The 25428-nt window shown below is 39.3% G+C and overlaps 1 protein-coding gene across 1 annotated transcript in view; it reads right to left on the reverse strand.

The window, feature by feature from the left end:
- The window catches only part of LOC135932141 (interferon-induced very large GTPase 1-like), a 37367-nt gene extending 13290 nt beyond the window's left edge, over positions 1–24077 (reverse strand). Inside the window, exons 1-3 of the mRNA XM_065469496.1 lie at positions 23959–24077; positions 23256–23796; positions 22707–22833 (exon numbers count right to left, since the gene is read on the reverse strand). Coding sequence (XP_065325568.1) covers positions 22707–22833; positions 23256–23796; positions 23959–24077 — 787 coding nt within the window. The remainder of the gene's footprint in view (positions 1–22706; positions 22834–23255; positions 23797–23958) is intronic.
- Between the last annotated feature and the right edge of the window lie 1351 nt (positions 24078–25428).

The raw sequence follows: 25428 nt of genomic DNA on the forward strand, positions 1-25428 counted from the left end.
TCGCGGGCCGAACAAGATAAACATTTTTTTTTTAAACATAAATATGAATAAAAACAGACAGGAATATTATTCCAGAAAAAAATAAACTTAAAAAAATAAACTTTAACTTTAAATATTTTGCTCTTCATAAAACTACATCCTGTCAAAATTATGCAAATTAGAAATATGAACATGCTGCCAAAAACCCCAGAAAAAATAAATGAAAGCATATACAAGGTTCGAGCCGCACATAGACAGAGCTGGGGCATTGCTTCAGGAATGGAACTAATAAACTCTGCGGGCCATTCAGTGTCGTACTTTCCCTTGAGTGTATCATTACAGTGCAGCTCCATCTGAATCTGCACAGGTGCAGTTTCCACGTAAATGGGTTGCGAAGCAGCTCGAAATTCTCTTTTTGTGCTTGAAAGTCACCAAAGCGCCGTGCGAACTCAGTGTGCTCAGTTTATCAGCAAAGTGCGCCGGCTTGGTTCAACATTACTGCAACAGGGAAAGTAAGGCAAGTTGCACTGGTGTATGAGGGGCCGTACAAGCCAAAATTCATTCTTTCACTCTCACACACATACATTCTTCTTTCACATACATATACTTTCACTCTCACATACATATATTTTCACTCTCACATACATATATTCTTCTTTCACATACATATACTTTCACTCTCACATAGTTTTATTTTAATTTTTATATTTAGATATTTTTATTCTCATGTTTACACATATTTAACACACACATTGCAATATTGTGCTCTCTTATACATGTATTTTAATGTACATATTTACAAATTTTTACTCTAACATACATGCATTTTCATTTATGCATTCCTACATTTTGCTCTCATTTACATGCATTCAATATGCATTTAATCTCACTAATAACATATGTATGTAAGAAGAGAATGCATACATGTCTGAAGAAAATATATGTATGCAAGAGAATAATGTATGTGAATGAAAGAGTATAGTGGAAACGGAAGGAGTTTAATGGAAACGGAAGGCTGGGTGTCTGTACCGCTGTGATTGGCTGAGAAGCACACGCGGGTCACTTTCAAGTGTCTGACAGCATGGAGGGGGGAGAAGAAACCCGAGTTCTTCAGCAAGCTATCGGGATGTTAAGAAATATTTTATCATCGAGATGGGACGGGCTCAACTGCACCCAGTGTTACCCACAGCACGGTGGAAAGTGAGATGAGGGAACTTTTTAGACCAGCTAACACCCGGGTAGCTTCAACGAGCCAAGTAGCTACACGGAGAGTACACAAAGAGTTGAGCGCGCACGGGCAGAAATGTTGAGGGCGCAAGCAACACATTGCGAGCAAGCGCAAATACAAAAACTGAGCAAGAGGGGCTGCTATTGTGTGTGTGTATGGATAATAGCAAACACTGAAATACATCTTTTGCACGCAGCAATGAATTTTGTTCACTCAAATTCAGCTTTTCTTCGCTCAAAATAAATTTCCCCTCAAAATGCAACACTTGCACCTGCAAACTTTTTTTTTTTATGTGCGCTCAGAATAGTGGCACAAAAATAACGCCATAAAAGACTGCCCCACTCCAGTCAAACTCCGTGGGGTGAATGAAAGATTTATTAGGCTGTGCTTTCAGTTTTTTCAAAAAAGAATAGCTTCATATAGGAAAGAATATATATCACATATGAAGGACATCTTAAACTCTTTTTTTTTTTAGTCAAACAGCAAGGCAGAACAAAATCAGGTCTGTATCAAGACACAGGGACTAAACCCCAATTCAACCAGACCCAGAACTGATCGGGAATTAAAACAGGACTACTTTAGGACTTAACCAAGACAGAACCAGAATCAAAACACTGTAAATCATCATAGACCTGCACTACACTTATTTTTTAATTCTACCAAAGTACACTATTTAGATTCAGAAAAGTTTATATAATTATTTAGCCTTGTTGTGCAAACAAGCCTGCATAACTTAATAAATATAGAATTTGAAGAATAGCAAACCTACAAAGATACACTAGGTACTAGATACATGTTCTGATGAGTTTTGGCAAACAACCATTTGACAAACATGTCTATCTCACCTGGCTCTTGTTCCATCTCTGTTCTGTCCTCATTCTCCATCTCCCTCTCTGTTCCTCTCTCTCCCTCTTTGTGCTGACAATCAAGCCAAAGACCAACATCATCAAATATACAGTTGAAACCAGATATTTACAGACTCTTCAGATAAAAACACAAACACTTTTTTAATTGTAACATCAAATCAGACTGTTTATTTTTTTTAGATTGATAAACATAAAAAACACATTTGTTAAATTTAAGAGTAAAGAGAGAAACTATCTGTATTTCTTAATTGCAAATGGCACCAAATTGTATTCAAAATTGAGCCACACTTATGGAGCTCCACAATTCTTTTCCTGGTGTTTTGGTTGACATGTCTTGATTTTCCCATGTCAAAGAAACAGGCTCTGTGTTTTGGGGTGCCTTATATGCGTCCACAGGTGTGCCACCAATTTACTCACATGGACTCTACTAACCTATCAGAAGCTTCTTAAGCTCAGAATGGAATCGACTGGAGTCTTCTTATTAATTAACAATAAACTTAGTGTATATGTACACCTAAATTTGATGAAAGTGATAAACAATAGACGGGTCTCTCTCTTTATTCTGACATTTAACTAATTCAAAAGATATTTCAATATTTATTTACAAATACCAGTACTCCAGGTTTGTTCCCATGTTTAAAGAATGGAAAACCTAGTATTTGGTCATGTCCATGAATTCAAGACTTCAGGCTGTCATTATCAGCAAAGAGTTTTCAACCAAGTGTTATAAATGAACATTTAATTTTCAGTTATTTAATTTGTCCAATTACCCCAAAATGAAGGGATTGTGTTAAAAACACTTTAGGTCCTCACATTTTTATGTAATCTTTACATTCAACCCACTAAATTAAAGCTGGAAGTCTGCACATCAACTGAGTTGTTTCTTTCAAATTCATTGTGGTAATTTACAGAACCGAAATTAGAAAACAGTTGTCTCTGTCCAAATATTTATGGACCCAACTGCATTTTCTTTTATCTTTAGAATCATAATTATTCTTAATGTTCTCATCTATCTACTTCCGGCGCCGCTCCGAGCTGGCAGCCAGTATCAGCAGCTCCGACCTGACCGAGTCCCTTTTTCTCTTTAATATATGTTTCTCTGTTGTTTTGTGTTTTTTGTTTTTGTTTTTCTATTGTGGACTGCTGTCCCCCACAATGGAGCTCAGAATTCTATGGACAATGGTGTTCTTTATTACATTTTTTACGGCGTCTTTGTCCGGAGAGCGCTTGGAGGTCCGACCTCCCATTGTTTACAGCAGGGATCAGCTGTTAGCCCTCGGAGCCTCCGCTGCCATGCCTACCGCCGAGTAAGCTAACATCCCCCGCGAAGTGAGGAGGAAGAGACGCGATACTCGGGCCGGGATCGGGTGTCGCAGTAAAGTTAGGAGGTACCGGCCAGCGATTCCATCTATTATTATGGGGAATGTGAGATCTCTCCCCAATAAAGTAGACGAACTGGCAGCCCTTACCCGACATCAGAGGAGCTACAGGGAGTGCAGCCTGATGTGCTTCACAGAGTCGTGGCTAACTGCGCTAACTCCGGACTCACACGTAAACATGGATGGTTTTCATCTGATCCGGGCCGACAGAACAACGGAGAGCGGTAAGAAGAGAGGAGGGGGTCTGGCTGTGTTTGTGAACGATAGATGGTGTAACTCTGGGCATTTATCTATCAAAGAGACGCTATGCTGTAAGGACATTGAGCTGCTAGCGGTTAGCATGAGACCGTACTATCTACCGCGAGAGTTTTCACACGTGATTATGATAGCTGTGTATGTCCCGCCCTCTGCTAGCGCTGCAGCAGCCTGTGAGGTCCTGCACACTGTAACCAGCAGACTCCAAACACAGCACCCTCAGGCCCTTTTCCTGATCTCTGGGGACTTTAATCACATCTCCCTGTCCTCCACTCTCGTCACCTTCACCCAGTATGTTACCTGCCACACCAGAGACAATAAAACATTGGACTTATTGTATGCCAACACCAAGGAGGCATACAGCTCATCACCTCTCCTTTCCCTGGGGGGCTCAGATCACAATCTGGTTCATCTCCAGCCTGTGTATAAACCTCTAGTACACAGAGAACCAGTAGTGAAACGCACAGTTAGGAAATGGTCGGCAGAGACTGAAGAGGCCCTGAGGGACTGTTTCCGTTCTACTGTGTGTGACAACCTCTGCAGCCCCCTGGAGGATGACCTCAACAGCATCACAGACTGCATTACGGATTACATGAACTTCTGTGTGGACAACACCGTACCCATCAAAAAGGTACGGTGTTTTTCTAACAACAAGCCATGGATAAATCCTGAAATTAAGGCTCTCCTCAAGGAGAAGAAGAGAGTCTTTAGAGCTGGAGACAAACAGGAGCTGAGAGTTGTTCAGAAGAAGCTGAAATGGAAGATAAGGCAAGGGAAGGAAAACTACAGGAGGAAGATGGAAGAGCAGCTGCAACAGGACAACATCAGAGGGGTTTGGAACAGCCTGAAGACAATCTCAGGACAAAAACCAACCCCCCAGGCTGCAGGAGACTTGGGGTGGGTGAATGACCTAAATAAATATTTTAATAGGTTTGATCAACCACCCACCCCTCCCACAGCATCGTCCCCCCTGCTGCAATCTCCTTCATCTTCAGGGACTGCCTGTCCTTCATCTCAGGACTTCACACCTCTCAGCTTCACACCTCCCAGCTCCCAGTCATTACACCCACCCCCGGCTTCTGTGGACTCCAACATACACACCCCTCCCCCAAAACCCCCTCTCTCCATCTCAGCACTTCAAGTGAGGAACGAGCTTCGCAAGATCAAGGTGCGGAAGGCTGCAGGTCCAGATGGCGTCAGCTCCAGGCTCCTGAGATGCTGCGCAGATGAACTGTGTGGCATCCTAGGTTATCTGTTCAACCTGAGCCTGTCACTGGGGAAAGTACCACAGCTGTGGAAGACCTCCTGTGTGGTACCGGTACCAAAGACCTCCCATCCCAAGGACCTCACCAGCTAGAGGCCGGTAGCCCTCACATCGCATCTGATGAAGACCCTCGAGAGGTTGGTTCTAAACCATCTGCGCCCCCTGGTAAGGTCTTCATTGGATCCGCTGCAGTTTGCTTACCAGCCTGGCATTGGGGTGGAGGACGCCATCATCTACCTCCTGCACCGAGCTCTGACTCACCTGGAGAAGCCTGGAAGCACTGTGAGGATCATGTTCTTTGATTTCTCCAGTGCTTTCAACACCATCCAGCCACGACTTCTGAGGGACAAGCTGGAGCTATCGGGAGTGGACCACCACATGTCCCAGTGGATACTGGACTACCTCACAGAACGTCCACAGTATGTGAGGTCACAGGGCTGTGTCTCTGACACGCTGGTCTGCAGTACGGGGGCCCCACAGGGAACTGTGTTGGCACCGTTCCTCTTCACCCTCTACACTGCAGACTTCTCCATCAACTCCCCACGCTGCCACCTACAGAAGTTCTCTGACGACTCTGCCATAGTCGGCCTCATCACAGGTGAGGACGACTCAGAGTACAGACAGTGGACTCTGGACTTTGTGGACTGGTGTCAGCAGAACCAGCTGCTGATCAACGCCGGGAAAACCAAGGAGTTGGTGGTGGACGTCCGGAGACGCAGACCCACCACACTGACACCGGTGAACATCCAGGGAGTGGACATTGAGATAGTGGACTCGTATAGGTACCTGGGTGTTCACCTGAATAATAAACTGGACTGGAGCCACAACACTGATGCTCTTTACAGGAAGGGTCAGAGCAGACTCTACCTGCTGAGGCGGCTGAGGTCATTTGGAGTCCAGGGAGCGCTTTTAAAGACCTTCTATGACTCTGTGGTGGCATCTGTCATTTTTTACAGTGTGGTATGTTGGAGCAGCGGTTTATCGGCAGCTGAAAGGAAGAGGTTGGATAAACTCATCAGGAAGGCCAGCTCTGTTCTGGGATGCACCCTGGACCCAGTGCAGGTGGTGGGAGACAGAAGGACTCTGGCCAAAATAACATCTCTGATGGACAGAGTCCCCCACCCCATGAATGTAAATGTTGCTGAACTGCAGAGCTCCTTCAGTGACAGACTGCTGCATCCTAGATGCATGAAGGAGCGTTTCCGCAGGTCCTTCCTCCCTGCAGCTGTCAGACTGTACAATCAGAACTGCTCCCAACAAACATAGATGTTTACATCAGCACTGTAACTGCAATAAGTTAATTAACCGAGTTGCACTACAACCTGGTTTGCCTCTTACTTGTAGTTATTTTTATTTAATTTAATAACTGTACAATACTCTGTATATAGTAACCATTGTCCTTAATGTAAATATTTAAGAAAAATTGTGTATGTTTCTGTTCTGTGTCCTGTGTACTGTTTGTTTGTATATGTGTCTTTTTGCTGCTGTTACAACCAAATTTCCCCTTGTGGGACAATTAAAGGATTATTCTATTCTATTCTATCTGTAAGTTAGAGTTAGGGTTTACCAACCTAACTGTAACTCAATAAGTTGAATGACCAAACTTTTGAGTCAGCATTGAAATGAAAATAAGTGCAAAAACGTTAATTTTTTCCCCAGAACTATGCAGTCACCACATGTGCAACAACAAATTGAAGAACTACACTGAATGTATGATTCCTTGTCCTCATTAACTTTGATGTAGGAAGAAACAGATTTCAAATAACGAGTATCAAATTAATATTTTATTATTATTATTATTATTATTATTATTATTACTACTACTACTAGTAGTAGTAGTAGTATATTTAATTTATAATAATATGGACACACACACACACACACACACACACACACACATCTGACTTAAATCAGGTGGCACCATAAGAAGATTGTAGTTTAACAAACCGTAAGAGTGGAGCAAAAAGAGTATAATCATGTTATCACTGAGACCAAGCAGCTGGGAAATCTGGCTCAAAGGGTGACTGTAAAAAGGAATTGTAGCCCCAAATAGAAGTCTCGGTGCACCACCAACAAAATAATTTTCCCTATTCTGCAATGCAGAAATCAAGGGGAAAAAAAATACTTACTCAAGACTATTCTTAGAAATGTGGATTTAGAGACATCAGGGACCAAAAATGTTTGTATTCCAGGGGCCAGTGCAGGCGACACTGAAAGAAATTTGAAACTGCTGGCTAAAGGTAAACAAAATTCATATTGAATTAGTATGTGACTTTGCTAAAAAAATAATAATAATAATAAAAAATGTAAGACTCTGGAGTTTTCTCTGGTCCCCTCCACAATCTGGCCTTGACAGACATGCTTATGTGTATGTACTGAAAACACTGTGAGGAATCTTGGAGTCATTTTTCAACTCATAATGAGAGGAGAGTTTTCTCTCAATCTACTGCATGATTAAAGGACATTTCTGCTTAAATTCAACAAGCTCAATGCAACATGACAACAGCATATCAAAAATTCATTAAAAATCATCCTTGATAGTTGACATCAAAATCTCAGTGGATTGATTTTTTTGTTCACCTACTCTACATGCCTGTATAATTTCATCTGAAGCCACTCAGATAAATAAAATTAAACAATTATAATATTAATTATATTTAAAGAATTAGATAACAGTTATCCTCAAATTCAGCAAAGTTAATAACATTCAATTGATTTTTTTTTTCTGATTCTACTTGAACAATTTTTAATATGTTCCATTAAGTCATATTAAAATGTATTAAAAATCATCCTTGATAGTTGATGTGGAATTCTCAACAAACTTCTCGGCCGACAGTTAAGTGGAGAGGGAGGGGGGGTAGCATGCAGCAAAGGGACACAGATCAGACTCGAAACCAGGCCAGTGCTTTTTAACAAAACGAAAGTAAATACAACATGAAAAAAATCAATAGATATCGGAAATCTTAGAATAGTTTGAGATGAAACTCGGCACAGATTTAGAGTAGGTGAGTCGAAAAAGGAATCGGAAGGAGAAGAACTACCAGAAAAGAGCGCAAAAAATATGTAAGCGTCGGCTGGCTTCACCGCAGCAAATGGATCACTCGAACGCGATTTTTCACGGCATGAAGCCATAGTGCTACTCGCTGATCGTCACTCCTCTTTAAGCCTGTAACAGCTCTTGTACGGGCCTTTTATGATCGTACAGTGACAAGCACTGTTTTAGAGGAAAACAAGAAAAAATAATATTCAACATACATACCTGTCTCATGTTCCTGGTTTGTGCAGCTCGGTTTAGTTTCGATTTCTAAGGGAAGTTGTCAGCGGAAATAAAAGAAAGTTCCTATCAACCTATAAAACAATCGGGGGGGAGGGGAGTAAATTACATTAGGAAGACGATGCATTTATACAGTGGCTTGCAAAAGTATTCAGCCCCCTTGAACTTTTCCACATTTTGTCACATTACAGACACAAACATGAATCAGTTTTATTGGAATTCCACGTGAAAGACCAATACAAAGTGGTGGACACGTGAGAAGTGGAACGAAAATCATACATGATTCCAAACATTTTTTTACAAATAAATAACTGACAAGTGGGGTGTGCGTAATTATTCAGCCCCCTGAGTCAATACTTTGTAGAAAATAACTTTTCAGTTATTTATTTGTAAAAAATGTTTGGAATCATGTATGATTTTCATTCCACTTCTCACGTGTACACCACTTTGTATTGGTCTTTCACGTGGAATTCCAATAAAACTGATTCATGTTTGTGGCTGTAATGTGACAAAATGTGGAAAAGTTCAAGGGGGCCGAATACTTTTGCAAGCCACTGTATGTGTGTGTGTGTGTGTGTAGAAATATCACCCCAAAAACTCACCTTCTAAGCTCTGTTTGGTTTAGATGCAGGTGTCTTATAAATCCTACCAGACTACTCTTTATGTTTAGTAAGATCAGTAACATCAGATGCTACCTTTACCTCTCACAAACTTTTTCCACCTGCGAGAGGGATTTTAGGATTTAGAGTCTCTGTATATCCATGACTTCCTCATGAGTGACGTCAAAAGCAATAATCAGGGAGTATTGGCCGCACCTCGTGATTTCCCAGAAACCATGTGACTTCGAAGAAAGAGGTGGGGTTGGGACATTGACCAGCACAAAGTGGATACTTGTTTCTGACAAGGGAACATTCACTGTAAGATTCTGTATTGATCAAGCACTGAAATGATCTAATAAAGGAACATATAGTTTCACTATTTAAATTTCATTTTGTGAGAAATAAATCTTTTGCAGAGTGGTCAGACACTGTTTCATTGTAGAAACATTTAAAGTCTTAAATCTTTTTCATGTGATCGTGCTTGTTTAATTTTTGCATTAGTGAGTTAGATAAGAGACAATGTTTAACACAGATTGTACTGAGGAAGACAATACGACACAGGCACAGTGCGTCTGCATTTTTGCATGCTAGCTGGTGCTCTGGCTCTTTAAAAGACATGAGCCACTGCAAGGCAGCATGGTCAGTTCTGACTATGGAGTTAAAGCCCCTAAGGTAGTACCTAAAGTGCCATACGGCATACACCACTGAAAGCAGCTCCCGCTTAGTGACACAGCAGGGGCATTTGTAAAAACGCCCCTACCAGTTCTGGGTGTCATCTGACCCAGAACTGTGCCTGATCCAACATGCTGTCATCCATTGGAAGGAAAACAAAGCTATTTTAGGCCTCTGTAAGAAATAATTGGGGCCCCCACAACAGCTTTCTATAGTAAAGTGAAAGCTTCCTGATGCTTAGCTGTCCACTGGAAAGTCACACCCTTTGGAACAGTGGTGCAGTTATGCAGGAGAAAACCCCGATGTACTGTCTATAGTGGGATGCCAAGCTCAGAAAGCTCTTCACAGATGTTGGGGTGTCCATGATGCCAACATCACCAGCCCTGTAGCCCAGGAACATAACCTTACGACACATGAAGCAGCACTGTTCATGGAGTTTTAGCCCTTCTAATGACACCCTCTCCATAACTCGTCTAAGGGCTCTAAGGACATCATGGAAAGTGGTACTGTGGACAAGAATGTTGTTCAGGTATACCTCACACTCTCTGGGAAATTCCAGCAAGCAGCTTGTACATTACTCCAAGAGTTGGGAGTTTGCCTTGTAATTGGAAGGTTGCCAGTTCGAGCCCCGGCTTGGACAGTCTCGGTCGTTGTGTCCTTGGGCAAGACACTTCACCTACTGCCTGCTGGTGGTGGTCAGAGGGCCCGGTGGCGCCAGTGTCCGGCAGCCTCGCCTCTGTCAGTGCGCCCCAGGGTGGCTGTGGCTACAATGCAGCTTGCCATCACCAGTGCGTGAATGGGTGGATGACTGAATGTGTAAAGCGCTTTGGGGTCCTTAGACTAGTAAAGCGCTATACAAATACAGGCCAGGCCATAACTTCTACTAGAGATGCCTGTGACACCAATTCAACAGTCTAGTTTTCTAATTCATGTTTATGATGCCATGTTTGAAATCTTTGTGATTTTTCTTTTCATATAACTCTATAGATTCAAAACTGGGGAATGAAGAATATTTATGGTTTTTATGTTTGACCCTTGCAGATCATAGAAGTGCTTGTGGGATCTCCTTAACTGAGACAGTGTCCTGCTTCCTGCCTCTGGGTAATTAAGTTCTTGTTTAACCTATCTGTTCCATATATCCCATTGAAGTGTGTTTGGCCTGGGTAGGTTAATGCTTTAAAAAAGTTCCACGAAAGGTGTGAGATCAGCAAGGACAGAGACCCAGAAAACACTTAATAAAAATACAGAAGCACAACACATATACACACATACACTCATACTGACAGAGGAGAGAGACAGAAATGCAGAGAACCAGGAAAACATACAGCTACAATAACAAAAGTCACAAAGATACCATGCATGCACATTTTGTTTACATCCACACATCCACAAAACAATCTGTCAGAGGTAATATAAACGTCTGTGCAGCCAGTCCATATGTAGACTTTGATTATGCAGCAACTTTATTCCTGCGCAACAGAAACTCTAAAGACAAGGAAAGTGTGAAACCTGATAATCAGGTTCATTGGCATCTTTTTTTCCCATTTCTGTAGGAACAAGGAACAAAAACAACAGTCGACTTCCTTAAGTCCTAAAATTTTTTAAATAACTACACATGCAGACATACTGTTGTCACTGAGCCGTGTGACCCAGTGTTTTTGTGTTTCATTGTATTTTGATTTTCATTGTTTATGTTTTTGTTCATTTAGTCTTCTTTAGCTCATAGGTTGCCTACTTATAGTTATTCCTCCTTTGTGTCATCTTCCCCTGTGTTAAAGTTCCCCTTTTTGTTGAGTGTGTCGTATCTGTCATGTTTTACGTCTGCGTTGTTCATGTCGTCAAGTTCAGGTCACGTCTGTGTCCCGTCATGTTTCCTGTTTATTTTGAAAGTCTTGTTTCCATGTTCTAGGTGCTTAGTTTACCTTTCCCCTGTGGTGTCATTATGATTTGTTTGTGTCAGCAGTTTCCCCATGTGTGGCCACTTCCCCTGGTCACCTCGTGTGTAAGTCTTTTGCCTCTTACTGCTTGTTGTCAGGTTGTCTGCCTATGTAACCCCCATGTTATTCATAGTCAAGGTCACACTCACAGTTAAAACCATAGTTTATTTCATAGTCTTGGTTATTGTTTTTGTTTGATTTACTCATGTATCAGCCAAATAAAGGCTCACTTTGTTTTGAAACTTAGTTTCGTCTCCCACCGTGTCTGATTCTGTGTCCACCTCATCATCACACCGCTGGACCCCGCCATGACATCAGTATACTGTGCAAAAGTCTCAAGTCAGCCTCCATTTTGTTATATTTTGGAAAATTGGTAAAAAGTGCAGCAATTTATTAAAACATGTGCAAACATACATGAACATACAGTCTAGTGTATAGTTAATGAATCCTCTGTCTCAGTTTGATGTTCTGTTTTCTGCTTTGTTAGGAAGTGTATGCTGTAAAATAAAAGGGTCTCTGGGAAGGATTTGTTAATAAAGGTGGACGTTAACTAGATGCATGGTTAGAATGATAAAATTAACCAAATTCACAAAGATACCATGTATATTCTGCACATTCCTGACAAGAGGTCTAACCTGTCAGATATTACTCCCTGTGTAACAGAAACTCTGTACCAGAGAAGGAAACTGAGACACAAGATAATCGGGTTCATTTGCATATAGTTTTTCATTTCTGCAGGAACAAGGAACAGGGAACAAAAACAGCCTGTTTACTAAAATTCTAAAAGTACTTAGATCACTCAGGTCTTGAACAGTGTGTGCAAGTCTTGAACCAAACTTTATCTCTTCATAATTTACTAATAAATTTGTCACATGAAGAATATTTATAGGACTTAAACAGAAAGATGCTGAAGCAGAGTAGAAGATAAGATAAGATAAGATAACCTTTATTAGTCCCACACGTGGGAAATTTGTTTTGTCACAGCAGGAAGTGGACAGTGCAAAAGTTATGAAGCAAAAATTAGAATACAATAAGAATAAATACAGTACACAACTGTACAGAATAAAATAAAATAAAATAAAATACTATATACAGTAGAATAAAATATACAATAGGATAAAAATAGAATACAAATACTATATACAACTGAGTAAAAATACAACGATGCCAGAAAGGAATACTGCACTTTGTGTTATTGCACATGTGTGGATGTGTGTGTTTGATCAGTTAAAGTCTTTGTTGTGGAGTCTGACAGCAGTGGGGAGGAAAGACCTGCGAAATCTCTCCGTCCCACACCGTGGGTGCCGCAGCCTGCCACTGAAGGACCTGCTCAGTGCTGTCACAGTCACTTGCATGGGGTGGGAGATGTTGTCCAACAGGGATGACAGCTTATCCCTTATCCCACTAAGAAAGCCAATAGTGAGCTGTTTATAAAGCCTTCCAGTGTCAACTTTCTTCTCCTGAAAGCTTTTTAATTAAAGAACTTCAGAGTTCTTCTTTAGATGTTGGCTGCCCTTTTGTTCTGTTCTCTATCAAGATGATCAGACTCACACTTCTTCATTAAAGTTCTGGTGAGGCCAGTCCATGACTCATATTGTTCAATTGTGTGTTTTTCCATCCTTTTACTGGATTGGCAGTGTGTTTGGTATCATGATCATGATGAAAAATGAAGCTGTTGCAAATCAGACACTTTCCAACGGGAATCAAATAAACATAAACAAATTTTCGTTGAAGACCTAAAATGTTCATTCTGAATATTTTTAAGAAAAAACTCTATTTGACCTCTAAGTGACATATTTCTGTCTATTTAATGACTCAATTAAAATCTGATGAAAGTATAGTGATTGCAGATTTGTAGGAAACAAGTGACTGCCTCATTTTTGCTCTGCAGTGTCTGAATGATATTATAAACAAGTTGCTTCTTCTCAACTTCCCAAGGTTATACACCACTACTGCATGTCATTAAATGTTGTTCCTCCTCCCATATCTCTCACCACAACTACCAACCCACAACATGTCATGGCAGATGGCTGCCCTTGCATGAGTCTGCTCCGGCTGGAGAGTTCTTCTTGTTAAAAAGGGAGTTTTTCCTTCTCACTGTCACCAAGTGCTGCTCACAGTGGATCATGTTAATTTTCAGGTACTCACTCTAACACTGTAGAGTTTCCTAGGGTTAATCTATGATATATAGTGCCATGGGGTCACTGTTGTTGTGGAATACTGGCTAATTCTTTCACTTTTACTTTTGATGACACACATTTCAAAGTCATGTGTATGCAACATTCAAAAGCTCTTTATATTTCTCATGTCATATTCCATTTGTTGAAAGCAGGTGGGAGGGGTTTGTTAGGGGCAGGCCTTACATCTGATATTACTGATGTCACCATACATAAGGACAAGTGTGGTAGGATTTATAAGAAGGCAACAGCATCTACAAACACCAGACATAGCTCAGAAAACACTCTGCAAAGGTGAGTTTATTTTTATTGGGTGACTTTTCTGTAACGTGTGTGCAAGTACGTGCTGAAACCATGTAAAATATGTGCATGCATGAGTACTTAAAAACAACAACAACAACTTTCCATGTTAATACAGAAGATTTTGTGGGTCTTTTATGCTATGCGGGTGTGGAGTGGTAGTCAGGGGCAACATTTGGGGTCCAGTTGTTCTTTTCTTTTTTTTTAGATAGAAGCGTCATTGTAAATTAAAATGAAACTTTCAGAATAATCACATTACAGGTTAATGCCTTGAAGCTGTGTTTCTGTTGTCAGGATCTCTGTGTTTTAAACCTGTTTCATTAAACTCATTTTATGATAGAAGTTGATCATTTTAATCTTCTCTGTGAAAGCTTTACTTGCTAACATGCTAAAGGAGTCGTTAAAAGTTTCTTCTTTTTTTTATCATACATTCTAATTCATCCACATCACACATGAGACAATTCATCTGTTGACATGATGAATCACAGTGATTTCCTGGGTTACTTGCTAATGAAAAATCAGGGATGTACGACAAATCCAATGTGCACAGGCAACTTAAAAATAAAGAGAAGAATCGGGCACACACTCAGTGAATAAATAATTAAGTTGAGTAGATAAATATTATTTAAATGTTTTACTGCTCTGTGCACTAAATTCCAAGATTAATGACTTTCTGCAGCATTAAACTCTTGCATTTTACTGCCATATTTTCTGTTGTTGTTGTTGTTGTTGTTTTAGAGAGAGATTTTTAATCACCGTCATCATTTTTATTATCATCATCTGATAAAATCTCAGATTGAAGCACGCAGCACTGATAAGGATAATTTTTACACCGATTTTTATGTGAGCGTGCACAGAGCCTGAAGCAGAAAGCGCTGCTTAACAGAGAAAGCTGATGGCCATTATTTTGATACCCATTATCTACAACTGGGGTTTTAGGTTTTGTCAAGACAGCTGATGCAAAGAATGTGTGGCTTTGTTGAACTTCATTTGTAGTATATTCCTCGGGTCTCCTGGCACATAGACAAACCCCTAAAACTGACAGAAAATATGTACTCCACTGACTGGGAGTCAAGATAGTTTCTTGAGACAATACAAACTACATCCACAAGATGGCACCAAATCACAGTTGAAACCAGCACAAAGAGCTCTTCCATGGGACAGAACTCTATTTGAGATTGAAGGAAAGAAATTGGATTAATTTTTGTATCTGTTGATTGATTGATTTCAGTTTTTAGATTTACCTGCATGGGCAAGCACTGCACCTTTGCCCACACTGACCACAGGAAAATCTCATAGTTTAGTATTCTGTGCGTCTTTCAATAAAAGAACCACACACCAACATTTGTCTGCCTTTCATTTTATCTAAATGACAACAGTTCAGTGCTCAACAAGGAAGCAGCCCAGTCTCCTCCCATCCCCTGAATGTGTCTGCTTGCTAGTGAGTTACCACTGCCATTACCCTTCACTTAAATTTTGCGTTGGTTTGTTTGCTTATATTAAAAATATATATTTATTACATAGAAATGTAATCTTACTTGTGTTATCAAATGGATGTAGTTTGATGTAATCCATCAGCTATTTAAGATAGGATTGTTAAATTTAATTAAATATTTGTAACAGTTCATAATCTGTATAACTTTATCATGAACAGACAGAACAACCTGGATGTTTTCTGCAATTAGGTCACCGTGTTTGTATTTTTTGAACACTGAAACCAACACTTGAGGCCATTTCAGCAGCCCATAACTCAAAAGAATTATTGTCAGCTTTATGATTATATTTAAGTAAAATCATTCACAAACAAACAAATGTCTATAGATATTATAACTATAGCTCTCACTGTTTTATAAAAAAAAAAAAAGAAGTAAAAATACAGTTTCTTCTCATTTTATTTTAATCTTTGAAAGACCTAAAAAAAAAAAAAAAGGAGAGGCTGTTGACATGGAAGACCATCATAACACAACAACAGCAGGAGAAGGAGGAGAGCCTAAAACCAGATCTTTAAAAAGTGACAAAGGTCAGCTGAAGTCACATTGAAATCTTTTTGATTTTTTTTGGTTAGCTATGAAACATTTTTATATTGATGCTGTACAGATGTTTTGTTTGTTTGTTTGTCTTATATTAATAGATGTGTTGGATGAAAGTCAAACTACAACCACGGTAAAATGTTTTCACCATAATAGTCTTCATTAATAGCATTTCTATATGAGAAGTTTTCCTTAACCAAAAAATTATTGCACCTGTTGTTTACAGTGTTCACACTATTTATTCTTATATAGAACTGGGTATACTCTTTGATCCCAAGTTTGATGGTTGATTTTAATTGCTTAGTTAGATCTTTATTAATACAAGATATCTTAATACACATTTTTTTAAACATTTAATTAATACAGTGAATTAATCAGTTAATTTATTGAATAGTAAAGTAAGACATGTAGGAAAAAAAAACTGAAGTAATGTAGTAACACTTGGATACAGATTTTTGCATTATTGCAGCTAAACACATAAAAAAATAAGTACATTTTTATTTATTTATTTATGTATTTTCAGAATGAACAGGAATATAGACCAGCTGATCAAACAGAGAAAAGCAAACTCAGTACAGGGGAAGGAGAATGTGATACTGAGCCACTCACTAGTGAGAAAGGTACATTTTTGACATTTTTTTATTTTTAACTTTGACTGCATAGTAACAGATGTATTTACACTAAATCGATTTCAGTGTTAATTCTACTTTAATTTTAGTATATTGTGATAAAACGCTGTTGCCTATTTTTACTTTATCCTGCAGGACATGAACTGCAGAAGACTGCAGATGTGGTAAAAATGAAATCTTCAAATCTTAATTAGTGTTTGTCATTAAGCACGTTTCAGTGTTATTGTTGTTTTGTTTTTTTGTTTTTTTTTTAATAATAAACCAAACAATTATTGAATTAACTTCGGTGAAAATCAGATTCATGTACCACACTATAACATAGTGTGTCTGTTTTTGTTTTTTATTTGCTTGTTTTCTGCCATATCTGCTGGAAAATTTGTGTTACTTGCTCACCAGTACAGCCTAGTGGCAGAAGCTATGCAGTACAAATAGTTCTGCCTAGAAATTACTAAATTCTAAAGCCTGGTTTCTGTGGAAATACTATACTGAATCATTATGTCTCAAATATCCCTGATAAATAATTAATAAAAATTGTCAATTCTTTTATGAACACAATATTACAGGAGGTGGGATTGATTGATGTATGGAGAACACGCAACCCTCAATCTAGGGACTATACCCATTACTCTGTCCCTCATGCTACATATTCGAGAATTGATTATTTTCTAATTAGTATTGAAGAAATTCATAATGTTACAGAATGCAAAATTGGTGTGGCCGATGTTTCAGATCACAGTTTGATTAGTCTAGAACTCAGCCTTAATAATAGGAAAATATATACAGCATGGAGACTTAATTTGGGTATTCTAAATAGGGATGAATATGTTAAGAAAATCAAAGAGGACATTAAAACGTATATAGAAGACAATGATACTGGAGATGTGAGCCCAATCATACTTTGGGATGCACTAAAGGCAGTTTTACGGGGAAAACTAATAGCTCTAACAGCAGCACAAAAAAAGGTGCGACTGGCTTTATATAAAAATTTAACAGAAAAACTTAAACGTCTTGAGAAGGAGCACAAACAATCTAAAAATTCACTAATTCTAGAAGAAATATCAGATATTAGAAACCAAATTGATGAATTACTAAAAGAAGAAGTAGAAAAAAAGGCTAGGTTTATGCATCAAACTTATTACGAATCAGGGCCCAAAGCAACTAAAATACTTGTAAGAAGCCTGCATAAAGTGTTCAAAAAAGAACTCAAGCCACTTCTTCTATCCTGCTTTAACTGTACTCTGAAACAGGGAATAGCCCCACCATCATGGGGAGAAGCCATCATCACAATTTTACCTAAAGAAGGCAAGAACAAAGAGTATTGCAAGAACTATAGACCCATTTCCCTTCTTAATAATGATTACAAACTGTACACCTCGATTATTAGCAAAAGACTTGAAAACTTTGTACCGGACTTGATAGAAGTGGACCAAACTGGATTCATTAAGGGACGTCAGGCACAGGATAATATAAGGAGAGTCCTTCACATCATTGATAATGCAGAAAAGACCAATATCAGTACTGTGTTAATAAGTTTAGATCAAGAAAAGGCATTTGATAGTGTTAGTTGGCTCTTCCTATTTGAAGTATTGAAAAAATTTGGGTTTAAGGACAGTTCAGTACAATGTATAAGGACAATTTATAATCAACCTACACCCAGAATCAAGGTGAATGGTAGCCTGACGGACAGAATTCGGCTACATAGAGGTACAAAACAGGGCTGTGTCTTGTTACCAATTCTTTTTGCTTTATACGCCGAGCCACTAGCACAAGCAGTGCGGCAGCATCCAAATCTGGAGGGGGCAACTCTTGCCGGACAAAAACATCTTATTGGATTATTTGCTGACGATGTCATTGTTTTCTTACGAGATCCTGACAAGTGCTTTCCAACTTTGATGCAACTATTCCATACCTTCGAACACTTGTCGGGCTACAAAATTAATGTATCCAAAACACAAATTTTATCATTCAATTATACACCTTCTCAAAAGATTAGAGATGAATATAAACTAAATTGGCACTTGAATACCATGAAATATTTGGGCGTAACCTTGACAAAATCATTATCTGCTATGTTTGACACAAACTACAATCAGGTGGAGGGTAACATAAAAAAAGACCTAGAACGGTGGTCAACAACACCTACAAATTTTTACTCTAGAATTCAAATAATAAAGATGAACGTTCTCCCAAGATTGCTATACATGTTCCAATCACTCCCACTTCCTAAACCTCAAAGAAAATTTAAAATATGGGACAAGATGATCTCAAGGTTTATATGGGATGGGAAGAAGCCCAGAACAAGGCTAATAACATTGCAACTCCCGAAGTGTAAGGGAGGGATGGCTTTGCCTAACCTAAGGGAATACTTTTACGCAGCCCAATGAGGAGCTCTTGTTGGTTGGTGTAGACCAGAATATGAGGCATGGTGGAAGGAAATTGAGAAAGAAATTGAAAGAAACAAAATTCAAAATTTTTATCTCTGACAAACAATTAATGACCTCTTACAAAAGTAGAATGAATCAAATTGTGAAATTTACATTAGACATATGGCACACAGTAATAGAAAAACATCAGTTAAAAGAACAATTATTTTTGCTGAGATGGTTTAGACATGATAAAAAATTTAAGCCGGGACAATTGGACCAAACATTCAAACGGTGGGAGTTAAAAGGGATTACAGCAGTTTGTACTCTAATGAAAAATGGAACACTAATGAGTTTCCAACAACTGAAAAATAAATACAAATCGGAAAATAGAGATTTTTTTAGATATCTGCAAGTTAGGGATTGTTGCATAAAGCAAATAAAGTCTGACTTGCTTGAAAAACCATTGGGTGTTATTGGAATAGTAAAAAATTGCTATGAACATAAACAATTCAAAGCAATTTCCACTTTCTATAGGATCATTAGAAGAAGATAGACAGGACACAACCTTTTACCTTAAAAAGAAATGGGAAGCTGAACTGGCCATAACTATAACAGAGAAGGAATGGGTCAGTATGTGTGAAATACAACACAGCACAACGAATTCGCCATTGTGGAGGGAATTTTGCTGGAAAAATTTGACACGTTTTTTCATTACACCCAAAATTAAAAGTAAACAGACCTCAAGTCCACAGAAATGTTGGAGACTGTGGGGAGAAACAGAAGCAGATCATTCACATGTATTCTGGAAGTGCATAAAAATTAAAAAGTATTGGGAAGACCTTAAAATGACCATGGATAATATTCTGGGTTATGCACTTCCAAACACCTGCCAAGTGATGTATCTTGGAAACATAAAGGAACAGATACAAAAGGAGGACTTATATCTAGCAAAAATAATTCTAGCCGCAACCAAAAAAGCAATCACAAAGAAGTGGTTACACCCAGACCCTCCCACTCAACGAGATTGGATTAGTATTGTAGAGGGTATCTCAGAGATGGAAAAAATAACATTCAATATTAGACTGATGGGATGTAAATACGATAGACAATGGAGGAAGTGGAAAGCATTCCGAAGTGGCACCAAAAACACAACATAACAAGAAATTTGCATGTGACAGAAGGAAAAAGAAAAGGTAAACTCCAGACTGTTTGTATGTTTGTTATTTTCTTTACTGTATGGTTTTCAATGTTAACTAAAACTAATAAAAATTAAAGTTGAAAAAAAAAAATCGTCAATTCATTGTATTTTGAATGATGATCATACCTTAATGATGTTCTGTATATCACCAGGGAGGTTTACTGCTGAGCCTGTTGGTTCTGTTGGTTGCTGTTGGTTGCGTTTATCTGGTAAGCATCATCATCGGCGCTAAGCCCTATTTTCCAATGCTTTCGGATCTCTCTGACACCTCTTTTATTCTGTTTTAGCTATTCTGGTCTTTTATCTCATTGGATAATGTTTGCATGTGTATGCACATATACATGTATTTTATGTTCACGTATGTGTGCTTGTGTGTGAATGTGTACATTTTTGCATGTGTATGTGCATATTTGCATGTACACATATTTTTTACAAACATATATGGATGCCTTACAATGTTTCTATAATGTTTTCATCTTATCTATTTTAATTCTTTTTATTATAATATCCCTCTGTTCAGCACTTTGGCCCACACTTGATGTCTTTTAAATATGCTATATAAATAAAGATGACTTGAGTTGACTTGACTACACCCCTTTGCTCCCTGCTGATCTTTCATACATTTGGTCATCATAATGGCAAATATCTTATAAGTTATCTTCTGTTTGCTAAAGGGAGTTTTTATTTTGCACTTCTGGAATCGGCTGTACGCTGCCTGGATTAAACCAGTAAGCATCCTCATGAGTATCATGCTCGGTATCCCTCAATATTCAACATAAACATATTAAGGAAGCCCTGTCTTGTTTTGTTAAATAGACATATTTATTTCTGCAGATTTCTCTTCTCAAAAAACCTGTTGATGCTGAACACTCAGGTAAGACTCATGACATCACAACAGCAGAGCGACGTCCTGAAATCAGGTTTCTAGCACAATCTCCAACCAGTGAGAAGGCTAAATTTATAATGAATGGTGATATATGCATGTGAATATATATTTAATGCTGCACATTTTCAAATAAAAAAAGAAACTGAAGATTTCTTTTATCAAGATTTTCATAAAGTAACACTTCAAACATTTATTTTCTCTCTGATCCTAAAACCTGATTTTTGTTACATTTCCCTACAGGAGTTGGGTCACATGAGATTACAGCTGAAACAGAGGTAAAATGAAATCTTTGGTGGTTATTCTCACAAAGATGAATTCTATTAATTTTTTTAAAAATAATATATTTAATGCACATGTTCATAACCAAGCAAACAAACAAAAGACAAGACAAACTCATGACTGCTTCCACTCATTACAACTCACATCCCTCAAAACAAACCCTCCAGCCAGAAACAAAGGTCAGTAAAACTACAGAAAATTTACTACACAAATAATTAAATAAATAAACAAACCATCATCCGCTTTTCTTTCTTTCTTTCTTTTTTGTATTTCACAATTTTTTTTGCCCTTTTTAGTATTCTTTCAAGTTTTGGGTTGGATCATTTCTCTTATCCAGTGTTTACCCTTTGGTTGCTGCTAGTTGGCACGGGACCATGCCAACAAAAAATAATAATATTTTATTAATTTATAAGAAGTCATCTGTTTTCCAGTAAAGGAGATTGGAACCTTTTGGGTAGGAAGTACTGTCTAGGAGTGTCTTTTGATAACTTGCCATCCCTCATCCTCCAAAAAGTAAACAACCTGGCACATGATTTTGAAATTACACTACAGTGACAGTAACAGTTCTATATCTTAACCTTTATTCCTGTAGCAAAATGCATGTAAAGCCACACCTTTAAACAAAAGGCATGAGTCTTTGGCTAATTTACTGAACTCCAATACTTTTCACGATAGAAAAACACACAAGTCCCACAATTCTTAGCAGAGAGTCTGTATACAAAAGGAAAAAACTGCATCAAATGAAGATGTTGGAAGATTTTACCAAGATCAGAACGGATGAGCAAATCAATGCTTAAACTTAGAGAACACATAAAATGTTTTGGTAGTGATAAAGGGAGTATGTGGGTTTGAAAATCAGGTTAACAATAAAACAAAATAAAGATAATAGAAATTTAGAAAGATTAAATTATTTCTAATTAATACAGACTAATTCTGATTATTTACAGATGTTAAAAGCACCATCAACCATGCAGCTTATGTTACGTTTGATTGACTATCGCTGCAGTCAGAGGCTGTCTTTTGACAAACTCTCTCTAACAATTACAATGTTGTCAGTTTTATTAAATATAAAACTAAAATTCCTTAAAATAAAGAAAAAAAACCTGTGGTCATATTTACGCTGGAACAGTAGGCATCACTGGATGACTGAAGTTATATGTTATTTGTTCATTACTAATAAGTACTCACTCACGGCATAATAGTGAATAAAAACTTCGGCTTTTCTACAGTTTCTGCTTTTCAGATTCACAGTTTAACAGATGAATTCATCAAATATTTGTAAGGATGCACACAGAAACTCTAACGTCATCCATTTTGGCAGCTCATTTGTTTGTTGTCATCTTTTTTCAGAGTGATCCTCTGTCCTTTGACAGCAAAATGTATTTCACTAGCAGGGACCACATCCTTGGTAACGATGGGAGATGAGGGATGAGGAAGTGTGAAATAGTGCTGCGGTTTGGGGAAGGCCTTGAAGGGGACTGGCGACGGCTCTCGGGCCGGGCAGATCCCCATGTACTAACGAGAAATGAATGGAGGAAAGGAAGAGAGGAGAGGAGAAGAGAAGGAAAAATAGGGGGGCAGGGTGGGGCATGAAAATGAGAACAGCAGGTATTGGAGAAGGGGTTTTTTTTATAGGCTGAGGCCGGAGGGGGCGTGAAGGAGGAGTGGTCCCACTCCTGAAATTCAGATGATATCTCCACTTCACTAGCAGGGACCACATCCTTGGTAACGATGGGCGATGAGGGATGAGGAAGTGTGAAATAGTGCTGCGGTTTGGGGAAGGCCCTGAAGGGGACTGGTGACGACTCTCGGGCCGGGCAGATCCCTGGGTGGAAGCCTTCTGAAAAACCTTTTACTAAGAAGTTGACAAGTCTGGGTTAGGGTGATTTGTTAAAGCATCTTTTAGTGCCGGAATGTGGATGGGTGTGGAGGCTGACAAAGCTAGTCATGGCTTGGTGGGGTCGTGGGGACATGCGGGCGGGAATGGCTGCTGCCGCAAAAGGAGCAGCAGTGAAGATAGCGCATTGGGACATGGAACAGCCGGAGTCGTTGAAGTTATTGCAAATGGTACGGCCTCCAAGGTGCATGATGGGCCTGCCCCGCTTGTCTGAACCTTGAGGCAAAGGCATGCTGGGGGTGGAGATTGTGGGTTTAGAAGGTTCTGGAACGGGAGCTGGGGTCAAGCGGGTGAGAACAGAAGGACAGCGCAAGGGCTGTGGATCGTTTTGGGCTGGGACTATGCAGGCGGAAGCAGGGTGTGACAGGGCGCCGCACGACTTGCAGGGGAGAGAAGAACGGGCGGGGAAGACGTGACAGTAGATTTCCTGATCGAGGCTGCCCCAGAAGGTGTCTTGATTAAACTGCTGAAGGCGAGCAGCTGCCTGAGAAGCAAACTGGATGTGGTACTGATAGAAGCCAGTGTCGCCAAATCGAAATGCGAGATCGAGAATAATAGTCAGATAGGAGTCGAACTCTTGTCTTCGGGAGGGAAAGTTATAACCGTATAACGAGAAGGCAAGAGCAAACTCGATTGGAGTGAGCTCTTTTGACCGAGAAGGGGCCGCACCACGTATAATAATGGAACTGTCATGGCCATCAATCACCCTAGGAAGAGCAGGCTGAGTGAGAGGCTAAATCTACGTATTTACCGGCGATGATTTGTTGGCGAAGGTTAGCAGATACAGGAGAAGGCTTTGGGTCCCTGGGTTGGGAGCATTGACTGTAGAAAAGATGGGCGACGCGACACCGCCTCCTCCCATTGTGCAAAAATGAAGCCAAAATACCCCGCTGCCATCTTGCAAATTTGGAGCCAGAGTCTGCGCAGTACTGACTTGAGGTGGAGCGACTGTCTAACGCTCCCGCCCACACACCCGCTGGACGTGACCGCAAACACACCCCCGTACACTTTTTACGTAGCCCGGCTGCTCGAGTTCTTTTGCTGGTTTACCGCGATTGACAACTCGTTTAAGGTAAATACAACCATGTCACTGTTCTAAAAAAAAGACACACAGCTTATAATCTTATAGTTCTAAAATCACTCTGTTGTTAATTCGTTAGCTAGATTAGCCGCTAGCATACGCACTGTGTTGGAGGCTTGTTGCTAGCTAGTTAGCGATGCTACACACCTAATACTCTAAATAGTCTGTGTTATTGAAGGATTCAGCACTTCTTATGTTTTTTTAATCCATTTTTAGACAGCGATGAGATCAGCTGCACACTCTACAGAGGCCCAGAGTTACTGTTAATATCAAAAATGTAATGCTGTCCTTTGAGATTTTAACATAAGACTGTGAGTGTAATGGATCTAAAACTGTTTAAATCTTCAGAGCCCTCTACAGCCTGGTAACATGGAGACTTTAAAAACATCAGCAGAACGTTTCAGTAATGAGTCTAATTTGTTCTTTTCATTTAATAATAGAGTCCATATTATATCAACAGCTACATTCACCCTGGAGAGAAACTAGTAAGGCAGACCACCAAGACCAAACTGGGTTTCCTGGGTCCAGAGGTTTGGAGAAACTTCTTCCCTTTCTTTCATCACAGCTGTCCTGTGCCAGAAGTTCTGTTGATCCAATGAGAGAGGCTTCATTTAAGAAACACCAGGTAGACTGAAGCTCATGGCATTGATCAAGCAGGACTCATGATCTTCACCAGCAGCTCCCTCACAGGGAAATCTTCAGCACTCCTCCATAGGCCCGCCCGAGGAGATTGATAAACCCAGCATTTCATGAACACTGTGATGGAGACCTTTGGTTTGTGTAATGTTATAAATACTCTGATACTCCCCAGAGGCTCTGGACTTTTACATAAAGATATTATATTCAGTCCTGTATAAAGTTATATATTTAAAAATATATGATCCTCTCTGGTTACTCTGGTATGAATAACTCTGAATCACTTTATGGTAAATAACACACTATGTGCAAAAAACTGTGAAAGAATTCAAGATGACAAGTTTGTAGTTCAACATACAAGTGACGACATTTGACCTTCATCAGGTTTTATTTAATTGTGTTAGAGAAACTCAAACGTGCTCTTCATGCAGCTGAGTACATCAAGTGTTTAAAACGGAAGCTGTGCAGGTCTGAGATCAGCAGCTTTGTGAAACAC

The sequence above is a fragment of the Pelmatolapia mariae genome, linkage group LG22 (genome assembly GCF_036321145.2).
Source record: "Pelmatolapia mariae isolate MD_Pm_ZW linkage group LG22, Pm_UMD_F_2, whole genome shotgun sequence".
In the NCBI taxonomy this organism is placed as follows: domain Eukaryota; kingdom Metazoa; phylum Chordata; class Actinopteri; order Cichliformes; family Cichlidae; genus Pelmatolapia; species Pelmatolapia mariae.